At 40.9% G+C, this 13,635-nt stretch overlaps 1 protein-coding gene and 1 long non-coding RNA gene across 4 annotated transcripts in view; one reads left to right on the top strand and one right to left on the bottom strand.

Annotated features, from left to right (window-relative positions):
• Positions 1-690: 690 nt before the first annotated feature.
• On the bottom strand, positions 691-9,145 carry LOC113460871 (uncharacterized). Its single transcript, XR_012581115.1, has 3 exons — positions 8,609-9,145; positions 6,806-6,987; positions 691-4,511 (listed from the first exon to the last, which is right to left on the bottom strand). It is a non-coding gene; the product is annotated as an uncharacterized LOC113460871 (long non-coding RNA).
• Positions 9,126-13,635, top strand: part of LOC102067061 (uncharacterized) — a 21,092-nt gene continuing 16,582 nt past the window's right edge. For 2 of the 3 annotated variants that reach the window (XM_074545011.1, XM_074545012.1), the window contains exons 1-2: positions 9,126-9,259; positions 9,701-9,882. Coding sequence is in view for 1 of the 3 variants with exons in the window: in XM_074545010.1 (XP_074401111.1) it covers positions 10,134-10,162 (29 nt within the window). In the remaining 2 variants the exon portion in view is untranslated. Of the gene's footprint in view, positions 9,260-9,700; positions 9,883-10,085; positions 10,163-13,635 lie in introns of all 3 variants that reach the window. The other variant, XM_074545010.1, reaches the window with a different exon arrangement.

Below are 13,635 nucleotides of genomic sequence, written 5' to 3'. Positions count from 1 at the left end.
AGAGTTCTCACAAATTATAATACAGTGGAGCTGCTGTTATAATATGTACTATAATATGTACTACTGGACTCTGCAGAGTGTCATCCCTCTGAAAACCTTATCACCTTACTTTTATAACAACAAAAGCTCCTACAGAGTTTTACAAATACCACAGAAATATTTTATATTTAAGTTTGCATTACTTTCAATTGCTCCAGAGGAGCTGAGAACAGACTGATAACTGATCCAATCCAGTTCTTTCTCATATGAGTGGCCAATGTGAAACTGAAACACTAACAAAATTCTAACAAAAGCAAAGATGATATAACTGTGAACACAAAGCTAAAACTATTTGTTGGCAGATTGAACAAGAACCAACAGTGCTGCTGGTATAGATAGCAGAACTGGTTTCTCATATGCTAGCTTGGATCTAGCCAGTTTTCTTAGCTCAAGATGGAGCACAGAGTTGATGCAGTCATATAATTTCCAAAACCCACAGAAGTCTGCCATGATTTTCATATATTATTGTACTTTGAAGTAAGCACTGCTGATCCAAAATGATGCTGTGCAGATCAAAGACTCAAGAGTCCTAAACTCGGAGTTCACCTTTTCAAACTGATACAAAAATGACATCTAGCAAAAAAAAAAAAAAAATCAAAACCACAGAAGAGCAAAATAAGTATTGCAAATGATGGTTGCAGTATCCAGTATCCTAGAGCAATTTTGGTATCAGTTCAAGGGTTCTTAGTGTTGAGAACACTTTCTCATTTCACCACCCCTCAAACTTCCCTTCTCATGGAAAGAGAAGCTGTCTGCTTCACATCAAAGCATCTGGAAAGTTCCCTCTGATGACAGATTTGAACTATTTGAAGAACAGTAATACAGCACTAGGCTGTCATAACTGAAAACATGGAAACAGAAGTCTTGCAAAGGGGTCTGGAGCTCATCACAGGGAAAGATGAAAACTTTAAAATATTATAAAGGCAGAGATGTCAGGTGCTGGTTACACAGGTAAAGCCACAATACCAGTGTTTTTCTGCCACCTACTGATACCTTCCAACTCCCTTTTTACCTGGCAGTTCACTCACAGATGAATAGGTAACTCAGCTGCTTCTGACATCTGCTCATGCAACTATAATTTCTTTGGAATTACCAGAATTTTTTAATCTACACCTCTTCAAATCAGCATGTGATGAACAGCCCTGTGTACAGCTGCCACTGACAGCACTCATGCGGACACATCTGTTTACAAGAAGGGTATAAAATAATTTTATAAAATCTATAAAGATAACAACTGCATCATTAGTCAGGAAGGGATTTTTTTCAAGGTTGCCATGCTACAAAGGGTTTGAGAATTGAGATAGTAGATACTTCAAACTATCAGTCTATGTGTCAGTTGTTTGTATCCAACATCACAGGTTTTATTTCCATTTATGTTCTCTGTATGGTTTGGGAACCCACACAGTTTTTCCTGGCCTCATCAGCAGCTATCAGGAAAAGCATAAACATTGGCAGGAAACTATAAAAAAAAATCTCTATAAAAATAGACCTCAAAAACTTGTAACTCCCAGAATATACCTATCCTTTGCATGAAAACACTTTAAAACCCATTAATTTCATAGCTAATCTTGCCATAAAGACTGAGCACTATGAAAATATTTATTACCAAAAAAAAAAAATCCCTAATTTATTAGTTCAATGAATGGGAAAGCTTCAGAAAGAGTTGCAAGAAACATTTACAAGAAAACTTGCATTCTAGAGACAGAGTGAGGAAAGTCAATTTAACTTCCCAAACACAGAGTGCCACCAAGAGCCTATCAGCTCTGCACAAGAAGAACATATCGAGTATGGGATCCTGAACTAGCAGATATGGGCACACCACAAAGGAGTCCAGGAAGCTGATTCATTGTAAATTTAAACTGGAGTACATGACAGAAATAAAGCATTGTGATATCTAAGTATTAGGACAACTCTTCTAGGGGTGTGATAGATATATTCTCATGATATCCAATTTTTGAAACAACTAATTGAAAGAGGAGCAATAAGAATTTTTAATGAAGGAAAAGACAGAAGTTCATACCAGTTGGCTTTTTGAAAAAAAAATTTCCAGCATTTCAACTGCAAAAGTATTCCAGAGGATGTCAGAGTCCTTTGGAAATTTCTAAATGTAGCTGAAGAGCTCACACTTTAGAGAACCCAGAAATTTTCCCAAACCATTAGAAAGGAATAATGCCCATACTGCTGTAATGCCACTGCCTTTGCTGACCCTTGCTCTGCCTCAGAGCTCCAGCTCATGATAACTTGTGGCAGCTCCGTGTGAGGGGTCACAAAGTTTCATAAATATACAATCCCACCAGTCAAGAATGTGAAAGATTGCAGTCTACAAAAATCAGCATGCCAGATGCAGTTATCTAATCAAAATGTTGGGTATTAACTACATTTTAAAGTTTTTACCCAGAGCTTCACTTAGCGAATATTCGAGAGAAAAATTGTGAATTTTCTTCAAAGTACCATAGCATTTCAATATGTATCTAATACCTATAAGTAACATTTTGCAAGCTATAATAAAATTCTTACTGGATTTTTAATTTGTACTCTTAACTAATATATCTAATATGCTTCTAATTACAGTAAATCCAAATGTGTTGAAAGTATAGATAGCTCTAACTTGGCATTTAGGTTGATAATGACTAAAATTCTCTGCTACATAAACATATAAAAGAACAGGAAAGATTGACTCAGAAAATATTAAAAAATCAGAGATTAAATATAACACAACTTATCAAATATAAGTTTAAAACAAAGACTGTATCTGAAACACCAAATTCCTGAAATACTGTATGCTGTATCTCCCTATAAACACAAGTTTTACTACTGCAACAGCTGGAAGCATTTAGACTTTTTAATATCTTTTTCAGTAACAAAGTTAAATTCTTCTTGCAGCTGTTCAAAAGTATTTTGGAATGTTTTGTTCCCTGGATCCTGCATACTGTGAAAGAATGTAAGGGCAAAGCTGGAGGGTTTTTACAAATTGCCTCAATTTCAAAATAACTTTTTCCTTAATTAACCTTTACAGACTTTACACACACTTCTTCAAGACTTCTGATATATCTTTCTGACTAGCACTAGTAGCATAAGCATATGCTAGAACATGGCTTATCTGAGCCAGAATTATTTATTAGGTCTAATTGCAATGTCTTTTAGTTTTAAACAAGTTCATACATTTTTTACTGAAGTGAATTTCTGAAAAGTAGAAAAAGATGTATATTTTTACTTTAAATTGTACATAAATATTTCTCTGCATTACAAAAATTTTTAAAACGTCTTTTTCTAAGAAGTAGTATTGCAAATGAAAGATGTTTCTTACAAAACAATTTAATTTGTTTTTTCTCTTTTCACTGGATTATCAGATATTACTGCTAATAACCTGTGAGTCACGAGGTGCATCAGACACAGGGAGCACAGGCAGCTGCACAGGACACACAAATATCCAGCACAGCCCTCAGAACTGAGGCCTGAGCTCTCCAGGGCTCATCTGAGCTCCTGCCATAAACCCACTGTGCTCAGAGCATCCCAGAGCTACTGAGTCTCACAGGACATCTGGGTGTCCTGGAGAGGACAGGACCTTTATCCCAGGCACACAAGTGACCCCTCTGCCACTGCAGCAGGAGATACAGCTTCCTCTGTTGGGCTATTCTGGGATGAGACCTAATCTTAGGCAACAGTTCTGCTCTGGGGTTTTAAATAACTGTGATAACTGCTTCAGTTTGTTCCCATGCTTTTCTTTTATCTGTTAGACTTTCTAAAAACACAACAAGCCTTAATTTGGTCCCTGTTATTTGTAATCTTGAAGCCAAAGAACTTGCATGAAAAATATTAAGAGTATCTACAATTACCCTGTAATACTCCTACTACAGTATGGACAATATGTATTTCATTTTAAAAAAACATGTGAAGATGGACTATCAAAATCTGCTAAACATTACCATAATGAATTCCATCATATATGGATACCCTCATACATGAATACTTAGGATATTTGGGATCAAACTCAACTGCTTGAGCCTATTTGATAAATTTGCCTGTGAGTGAGCCATCAAATTCCAGTAGCTATTTCTGCATTGATATTTCTTGGCACATTAAAATAAAGCCATCTATCATTAATTGCAGAACATTTAAAGGAATAAATGGCAACAGAGATTTCTTATAACGTTGGCAATTTTTAGAACACAATTCAAATTCTGACAGATTAATCAGGTCACCTGGTTTAACATTATAGCTATTTAAAAAAATCAACTAGGAAGCACTAAGAAACCCTAAACCAACTGACAAACAGTTCCCACAGATCTAAGCATGAAATTCTAACAGATGAGAACGCTGATAAAACTTAAAAATATACAATTCATTACCAGCTGCATCAAGCAGAATTTATCACCTGTGAAACAGGAGCTACAGGAAAGCACTTCCTCCATCAGGTGCCCGTGATAAAGCATGCATGAGTTTGCCATCAGAGCATGTCATTTCTTCTTCATCTAGAAGGAAAGGTACATCTAAATCAAAATTTATTGACAGAACAGAAAAAGCCATTCAATATGATTGTGTGTGGATATATATATATTCAATATATTTGAAAAGTCACCCTCTCTGCCCCTCCAAATAAAGTAAAACTTCCACTTGATTTTAATGGACCACAAACAAAATTTACACTTTTCTGCCTCACAGCCATAGCAACTCACCTGCATTCTAACATCTGAATTGCTTATGAGCTTGTATTTCCCTGAAGGAGGATGCTTTCTTGAATTTAGAGTTAATGGAGGAGAAAAAAAATGAATTCTCTAAAACCTTCAGAAAACATGGTCCACAAACAAATACTTGACAAAACAGCTGGAGGTCAGTATCAACAGCCTGTCAGATCAGAGTTCAAAGAGAACTCTTTTTGGTGAGGAAATATCATATTCCTTGGTGTCTCCTTTCAGGATAAGGACATGGTGTTCAGAACCCAGCCCAGACTTCATCTGGTTTTTTTGAGCTGTCACTCACTGTAGCTGTAACAGAAATTATTACAGCAAGGGTACAGTCAGGGGCTTGGGCACTATTAGTACAAAGCATGCTACATTCACTTCAAATCATTTTACAAACTATATTTAAAAAAAAAAGTAAACTGGCCCACCTTGACTGGTGTAATTTTAAAACCACCTGAGCACCCCACAACCTTCCCTGTGGCTATTCCAGTAACACTTCATCAGTTAATGAAGTGCCACTCACCATTTCTACAAAAGAGCAGAAAGATGCTCCTGTAAGAGCATTAGCTGCTTTTATTCAGGCATTAGTCATTTGACATCTAAATTATTTTCAAAGTGACTATGAAGAACAGTTATACTTTGTAGACATACTCCCCATTTTTTAAGTAACAATGACTTTTTAATGGCTACACATGCAAATTTTCATAACTGAGTCATTAAGAGATCTGCACCATTATGTATGAGTGCCTCCTTCCAGCAGCAGATTTTTCTCAGCAATTATTTTAGATAATTTTCAGGTAAGTGGGAGGAAAAATAGTAAAATTTCAGATTATTAAAAATAATGAGCTGTGGATTCCCCATCCTGGAAGTGTTCAAGGCTAGGTTTGATGGGGCTCTGAATGACATGATCTAGTGGAAGGTGTCCCTGTCCATGCAGGGGCTCTGGAACCACATAATCTTTAAACCCAAACCATTCTATGACTCTGTGATTATATGATCCAGACTTACTACTGATGTCACAAAAGGTGCTTCTGTGTGATAACAATTTATCCATCTGGTGACAGTTACATTAAGGTCTAATTTTTATCCAAATTTTCATATGTTTAATATATCATTACTGATACTACACATGATAATTCTTCCTGTACTATTATGTGATACTAACACATTAGTAGTCTTAAAAGATATTTAATTAAATTTATCAGCTAGGTTTGTAATTTAAGTGATTTTTAAAGTAAGATTTATATCAGCTGAATAATCATATTCTGTCATTCAGTCATCGATACAATCTCTTATGTTTTCAGTCCTTGAGGGTTGATGTCAACCCTCCTACAAGCAATAGTATTTCTCTGAACCTTATTACATCAGGACCATGCAAAGCAGAGATATTCACAGTGTGAGTAAATTAGATAACTGTATTTTGGGATTAAGATCAATTTGGTACCCAAATGCTAAGCATTTGATGAATATCTGATATTGATCAGATAGCACTTTAAAAACTAAGAAAAGCAGTGATGTGCTGAAGACATGCTTGCAATTTTAAAATATTTTTATAAAATATTTGTAGAATTTCCAGTTTATCTGTGTTCCAGCATGTGGTTTACAATCCACAGGTGCTAGAGAAGAAACAAGAGGAAGCTATTTAGTCAGGAAACAGAAACAAATCACCACAAGATAAATGAAGAATGTGTGGACAGAGGGGAAGAAAGTCAATTGGAAATTGCAGAAGACTGAATTTAGTTCTGGTCCCCGCTTTCAGGCAGGCAGATGTGCCCAACCTGACCTGAGTGAAAAAAGCACAGTAGCTGTAGCAGGCACTGTCATCCTCGACTTGCTCCAAGAGCAGGGGGATTGTGAAGAGAGGTTGTTTGTGAACATAGAGACACTTAAATGGGGTCACAGGCAGCTCCAGCAGGACCGAGACATGAGGTTGTCTTAGTAAGTTCCACAAACTTCCTCCAACTACTAACACAATACAAGTGAGCAGCCATTTGTATACTTATTTTCTTCTCATAATATGTTTAATAATATACCTGAATACATATACAGGTTTCCTTACTGATCTCAGTAAAATAAATACTTACATGTCCTTACATGTCCTTACATGAAAACTTGTTCTACCAGATGCTCCATTCACAGCGGTTCCATTAAGTGTAGATCAAGGTACAGAACTGTCACTCTAAATGCACCTCATGTATGCTAGACCAGATTTTCCAGTTAATAGCAGTGCCATTTGCCTTATGACACAGCGTAAATAGCAGAGAAGCTACAAAAAAAAAAAATTAATGGGTCAGATTACAGGTCTGTCTAGGCACTATTCAGTCCCCAATAAAGACAATACAATGGATCTGCAGAACAAGTAAATGATACTTTCTTTAAGTACTCCTCCAACATTAGGCAGTCTGTATTTTGCATACTGCCATACCAGCATTGCTCAGGTAGGTGCAAAGTTGAGGCTGAGGTGATGAGGATGGCCAAGACAGCAGCACAGGTTCCTCATTTAGGGCAGTGAAAGTATTTACAGAGGTTTGGGAGAATCCCTCCCCAGCAGAAAGACCTCACACAGCATCTGCAGTCACTACTGCTGCTGCTGAGAGAATGAGAAAACTAAACCCAGAAACCTCTACCTTAAACCACGGGAAATGCCACCAAGTTCAATGGGACTGTTCAATGTAAGCACGTAAAAATAAAATTAATACATTCCTAACAGACTCGTTAAGTTTTGCTGCACAATAGCAGGAAATATGTAAATAAGTATTTTTATTGTACTACCTTCCTGCAGGTTCTGTTTTACAAGCCATTCTATTTGTCGTCTACCAACATCCTCAGTACAAGCTTCCAGCGGAGCATAACCCCAGATATGTTTTTCCCTACACACTAACTGCTTGACCAGCGGCTGTCCCGCTTTCCCAGGCGAGGTTGGCACGGGTGTGAAGGGGCTGCAAGGCCGGGCCGCTCCGCCCTGGGGTGCCCGCTCCCTCACGGCCGGCTCCGGGCCGCGCCCAGCGCCGAGCCCGGGGCACCGGCGCCCCCTGGCGGCGGCGGGCAGGGCCGCGCCCGGAGCGCCCCGCTCAGACTCGCCCCCACATATAAGAAAGTAAATTAATGACTTTATTTAATCTACTTTGCTTCTGGGTATTACTGCGTTCTTTCAAAAACCAGTGTAAAGCGATTTCGGTGAAATGCTGTAAAGAATCTACCACATTCAAACCTTTATTTAACATTTATTGGATGAGAAGTATTGGGTAGTGTCACACTGTACTGCTGAACAGAAAACACAGATGTTGTTCAGAGGGCTGTTTTAACTTTTTTCTGAAAGTCAAGGTCGCCTTTCCAAGATCTTTGGTTTACAGGCACGGCTCAGCCACGATTACTTCGTCTTCCTTCAATCTATCAATATAACCAAACTGCCTACAAGCATCCCTCAAAAAACCACAAATATTTATTTGTAAAAAGTCCAAGCCAAATCACTTGATGCAAGTTTTCCCTTTTCAAAAAGGACTCCGCTCTCAGCTATGGTTATGCAAATCCACACATTCAAAACCAAGAGCTATTCCTGATCTATAGCAGCATTGTTATTAACAAAATGTTCTCTCTTGTCCTTTTCAGTTTCTACTGACATCCCAAAGGCTCAGATTAAAATGAACTTCAATGAATGATTCAATTTAAAATATAAGTGCTGATGTTTAGTGATTATGCAGGAAATTTTAAAAAATGGTCAAAGGTTAAATAATACTGAAAGAAATGAAGAGGCATGATCTATCAGTTTATACTGAGCACCAAGAGACTCATCCAATACATCCAATGCATCATGAGCAGCATATAGAAAGGGGATTTGTAAATTCCATAAATGAGGCACCTCAGAACTGCTGCCCCAAAGAACTTACTGAAGACTGAAGGACGTCTTTGAGGAAAAGAGATACCACAGAGCAAAGAAAAACACAAAAAAAGGCCAAGAATATTTAATGTACTTGCTCCATGAGCTGTGGTAAAGGATTCCGTATCAAGCAGAAATAAAAACGTATTAACAAAAAAATTCTGACGAGCAACACTGTTACTCGTGAAACAGCTGTTTCACAGTAAATCATGGTTTAACTTTTCAGAACGTGCTTCTGATACTGACAACCATCCCGGCTGCCTCCCACAGACACCACCTCAGAGCGGCGTGCAGGAGCACACGGCAATAACAAATGTCAAGAACTTTTAAAACTGGCTTAAGCAACAAAGATGATTAGCTGCTTTTTAAATCGACATCACTTGCACATTCTTGACTACCGGAGGTGGTGTACCTCCACACATCCAGCGGAACAAACCCGCACCAGCATTCCCGGGGATGCGGCGCTCCCGGGGCCCGGCCCGGCCTCTCCGCGCCCCGCCCCGCGCACGCGCGGAGCCGCCACCGCCCCTCGCCCCATTGGCCGCGCTCCCCGCGCTCCCCGCCCGACCCGCCGCCGCCGCGCAGGCGCAGTCGAGGCCCTTTCGGGAAGGTTCTGTGTCGCACCAGCCTTTCCTTCCTCCGCCAGGGAAATCCTGTCCGGGTACGGGCCGCCCGCAGCCCCGCTCCTCTCCGCCCCGCCCCGCCGCCGCACGGGCTCTTCCCCGTCACCGTGTGCAGCCCGCGCCCTTCCCCTCACAGCCCGCCCGCCTCCCTCCACAGCCGCCTGCCTGCCCCCCGCAGCCGGGCCGCGACTTCCCCCGCCCCGGTCTCTTGTTTGTCCCTGCCCCGAGCTCAGCCGCTCTCGAGCCCTGGGCCGGCCCCGCAGCCCGTCCTGCCCCGGGGACATGCGGCTGTGAGGGGCAGCCTCATCAGCATCATCCGTGCAGCGGGGCCATGGGGGCCGCTCCCCTCGCCCCCCTCCCAGCCCGGGCCCCCCAAGGTCGGCGGGCGCCCGGCGTCCAGCGGGGCCGGACCGCTGTAGGTTAGGGGGGAGCAGGTGATGGTCCTTCCATTGCTGAGGTGCCGGCCTCGCTTCTTGCAGCTACCTGGAGGTTCTTCTCCTTGAGACGGGTTCTAACTGGGAGCGCAAGGGCGGAATAGACGGCTCCGAGCCGCAGAGTGGGACTGCCGGGAAGATCTTCGTGCCTGCAGCGCTGCTGCCAGAGTTACAGAGAAACCTGCCGCCTCTCCTCTCTCTTTCTTGTGATCACCTGGAGAGGAGAGGTGAGTTGTCTTTCCCTCTTGTCGCGCAGTAGCAGTGGAGAAGTAGGCTAGCTTGCAAGGTGCAGAACTTGTTCAGGACGGCTTCAAGCCCCAGCTGGCTGCTTGGTTTGTTTTACTTGAGACTCAGCCCTATACAAAGGCCCGCTGATGGAGAAAGAGATTAGCACCGTGTTAACCGCGCGGTTCTCTCTCCTTTGCTGCAGTGCCCACTTTCACCGCTGCCTCCTGCTCTGCCTGCTCCTGCTTTCAGCATGGTAAAGAAGAACACTATCCCTGATGGGTAAGTATCCCTCACACTAAGCAAGAGGCAGGAGCGGGCATCTCACAGAGAGGGGCACTGACTGCCCCAGGCGCTTTCTTGCCTCAAGCGTCTTCACCACCTACAGACAGACAGGTTAAGGTAGGTATCTTCTCCAAGACAGGAGCAGCCCAGCCATTCATTCCCCAGGTGAGTATAATGCTCCAGCCTGTCTGTAAACACTTCTCCTTCACCGGCCGCACACAGTCCTTCTTCCTAATCTTTTTACCCCCCAAGTGTATGTTTACTTGGGAAATGGGAGAGTAGTCCATACTCCTGGCTACTCGTGTTTGCTACTAGGAATGGCCGAAGAGTTGATAAGATGGGAGCAGGTGGTTGCATGCACAAGATCAAGGAATATTTTTGTGAATTCAGATCCAGAAACATCTCGTGGTTTTGTTTCTAACAAGAGTACGACAGAAATGTTGTATCAGCAAAAATAATCCCAAATTATTCCAAATGCACTCTACAGGCCTTGTGATGACTTGATTGGAGTGCATATATGGACCACAGAATGATGTCAATTAAAACAGGTACAATTCTATTCTTCAGCTCTAATAAAGCACAAGAAAAGAAGTCCAAATTAAGAGTTTTAACCCATGTGTTCTTGATGGCATCTGTACAAACTTTTGGATAGGAGGGTATGCTGAGATAACAGCACACTGTAGTGGGGCAATAACTTGCAGTTTACACATTATTTGAGGAAAGAATTACATTATGCTGGTTTCAGGGGGAGTATTAAGTAGGTTTATTAAGAGCATTCGTAGGAGGAGCAATAAGATACAGAAAAAGTGCTCCTGTAATATTTGTTGGGCCAAAAACCAGTAAATAGAAACAAAAGATGAACAGAATTTAAAAAATAAAGAAGCGGAAGAGTTTGCATGGCTGACAAGCTCAAGGATTAAAATTAGAATAAACCTTCAAAAAAGCTGTTGAAACGTGTTTCTCTGAAAATTTCTATGAAATTTCAGTTACATGTTAGATGTGAGCTAATTTGGTTTAGTTTTTAAGCAGCGATTCAGAAATTGGAAAACAATTAGTTGTCCTTGCTTTCTTCATCCTTGAAAATTTTTACTAAAACTTTGAGAATCAAGTGCTTGTTTCTCCTTTCTTATCCCCCCCCTCGCATTTGAACTGGAGGAGCTGTGAGGTTACACGGATTTCTTAAGTATGGAAGAATCTGTGGACTGTACTTTTGATTTCTGCAATTGGAAACTAATACCTTTCAGGGAGAGAAACAGCTACTGTCAAATATTTGGTTATAAATTTAGTATCACCTTTTGACAAAGTGCCTGATACTGAAGTGCTTTCAACTTCTCCAGATAGTTTTTATACTGCTAAGAAATGAAGCTGGACATCCACAGTAACAGGGGCTTGGCAGTAATGAAGTTGAAGGCCTTGTCAGCCCCTCAGTCTCATGCAGCAGGATGTGGATGTCACCCTTGTGCTAGCACAGCATGTTGTTCTTCACTGTCAGTTCAGTAAGTCAGGAAGACCTAGAAGTGAGCCCTGGAAGGGACTTAAGGAGACTAGTTTGAGTCTAGGTCATCCTGCATATGCAATTTACTGGCCCCACAAATAGGGGTTGGCAGAAGTGGGATTGTGGTCCCCTGGAGCGTAAGGACAAGTGCAGACTGTGGAAGCACAACCTCAGTCTCCATGTTGTAATAGCAATACTCTAACTCTTTTGCTTTAATGCTTCTGCAAGAGATAAGGAGAGTGACACTGAATACTGGCATCTTTTGTCTTCCTCTTAGTGCCTCAATTTTTAACACTTTTAATCCAGACCTCATTATGCTAATTCAAGCAATACAATGAATTGGGGGTTTCAGTTAAGGTGGTAAGTAGAAATAGTGCAACTAAACAAGAAATGGTGAACCTTTTTTTAGGACAAGGGGTAATGACTTTAAAGATAAAGAGGCTTACATCAGATGTAAGGAAGAAATTTTCACTATAAAGATAGTGATGCACAGGAATGGGTTGCCCAGAGAAGTTCTGGGTGCCCTTCCCTGCAAGTGTTTTCAATGCTGGTTGGATGTGTCTTTGAGCAACCTGGTCTAGTGGAGGTGTCCCTTCCTGTGACAGGAGAGTTGGAACTAGATGATGTTTAAGGCTTCTTCCAACCCAAGCCATTCTATGATAAAGGAAATTATATATTTTTTTAACACTAATGTCTTGGAGCAGAGCTGTGGTGTGGTGTCCACTGCAGTCTTAAACCTACAAAATAGTGCTGGCACTAATTTTGTAGCAAAATGAGACATCAGTGTAGAAGAGGGGTTCAAGTGACTCCTTGCACTGCAATTTGCACATGGAGTCAAGTTCTGGTTCTTCACAGTGTCTGAAATGGTTTTAACCTTCAGTAGTTGTATGCTCCAATGTTTTAGTGAAGAATCAGACAGTCCAAGCTGCCTAACAAGTCATAAAATACTATGATGTTTTTACAAATTTATACTCATTTGTGCTTCAGCATCCAAAATCCTGCTGTGTGTATAATTACATCAACTCCAATTTTGAAGAGCATCTGCAGAAATGTCACCTTCTGGCAAGTTTCCCTTGAATAGCATAAAAATACTGAGTGGGGTCTTTTTGATAGAAGGGCAAAGCTGAATTATTTTTGCCAATCCACTATAAATATACTTCTTTAACTGAGTTTTTTCTGTCCAGACTTAAAGCATCAGCATTTTCATTTAGACAGGAATATTAAATACTGTGGCATAATGGATTGTGCATGTTCAACAGTGAGTGGGAGAGAAAGATGATATTTTATTTGTGAAAGTATTTCCTATCATCAGTTTTGAATCTGGTGTCTATAGAGGTGTGGAAGTCAATTGGAAAATCAGGTTGCATGTATATCATGCAGTATCAGTGGCCAAAAAAAGGGAAAAGAGGTTCCAAGTAGTATTTTCTAAATGGTCTTGCTAGAGGTGACAGTAGTTGTAAAAGTAAATCTTACAATGAATCAGTTCTAAACCAGAACATTTTACTGGAATTTAAATCTTCCATATGACCTTAACAATGTTAAAATAAATTATGAGAAAAACATTTGTTCCACATCTGGCTATATTGTTTAAAACCAAAGCAGATAAAATATGCAGCTGGATGTAATCCATAATCAGTTTCTTCATGCCCAGCCTGGTTTCCACTCAAGCCTCTGTGGCTCTTAGTCCCTGGTACAGGGATGATGATGGTGCCGGCTCTTGTGATAACAGCTCTGACTCCTGCCCTTCTTGCTGCCACTCAGTTCAAGCAGGACACAAATCACGTGTCACAAGTCTCACTCACACTGCTCAAATGCAAAGTTAAGGCTTTGCTCCTGTAATTGCTGTTTATGTGACCACGTGCAGATGATCACCTTGGATCATTCTGCCTTTATCTGTACTTACCCTGTAAGAGTTTGACGTTCTTTAGGCCAGGCCACTTTTAATTCCCAACCATGTTCCTTTGTTGAGAACAGA

This window comes from Zonotrichia albicollis, chromosome 7 (genome assembly GCF_047830755.1).
Source record: "Zonotrichia albicollis isolate bZonAlb1 chromosome 7, bZonAlb1.hap1, whole genome shotgun sequence".
NCBI classification, from domain to species: Eukaryota; Metazoa; Chordata; class Aves; order Passeriformes; family Passerellidae; genus Zonotrichia; species Zonotrichia albicollis.
Note: the sequence above shows the minus strand (reverse complement) of the source record. Positions and strands in the feature narration are given on the sequence as shown.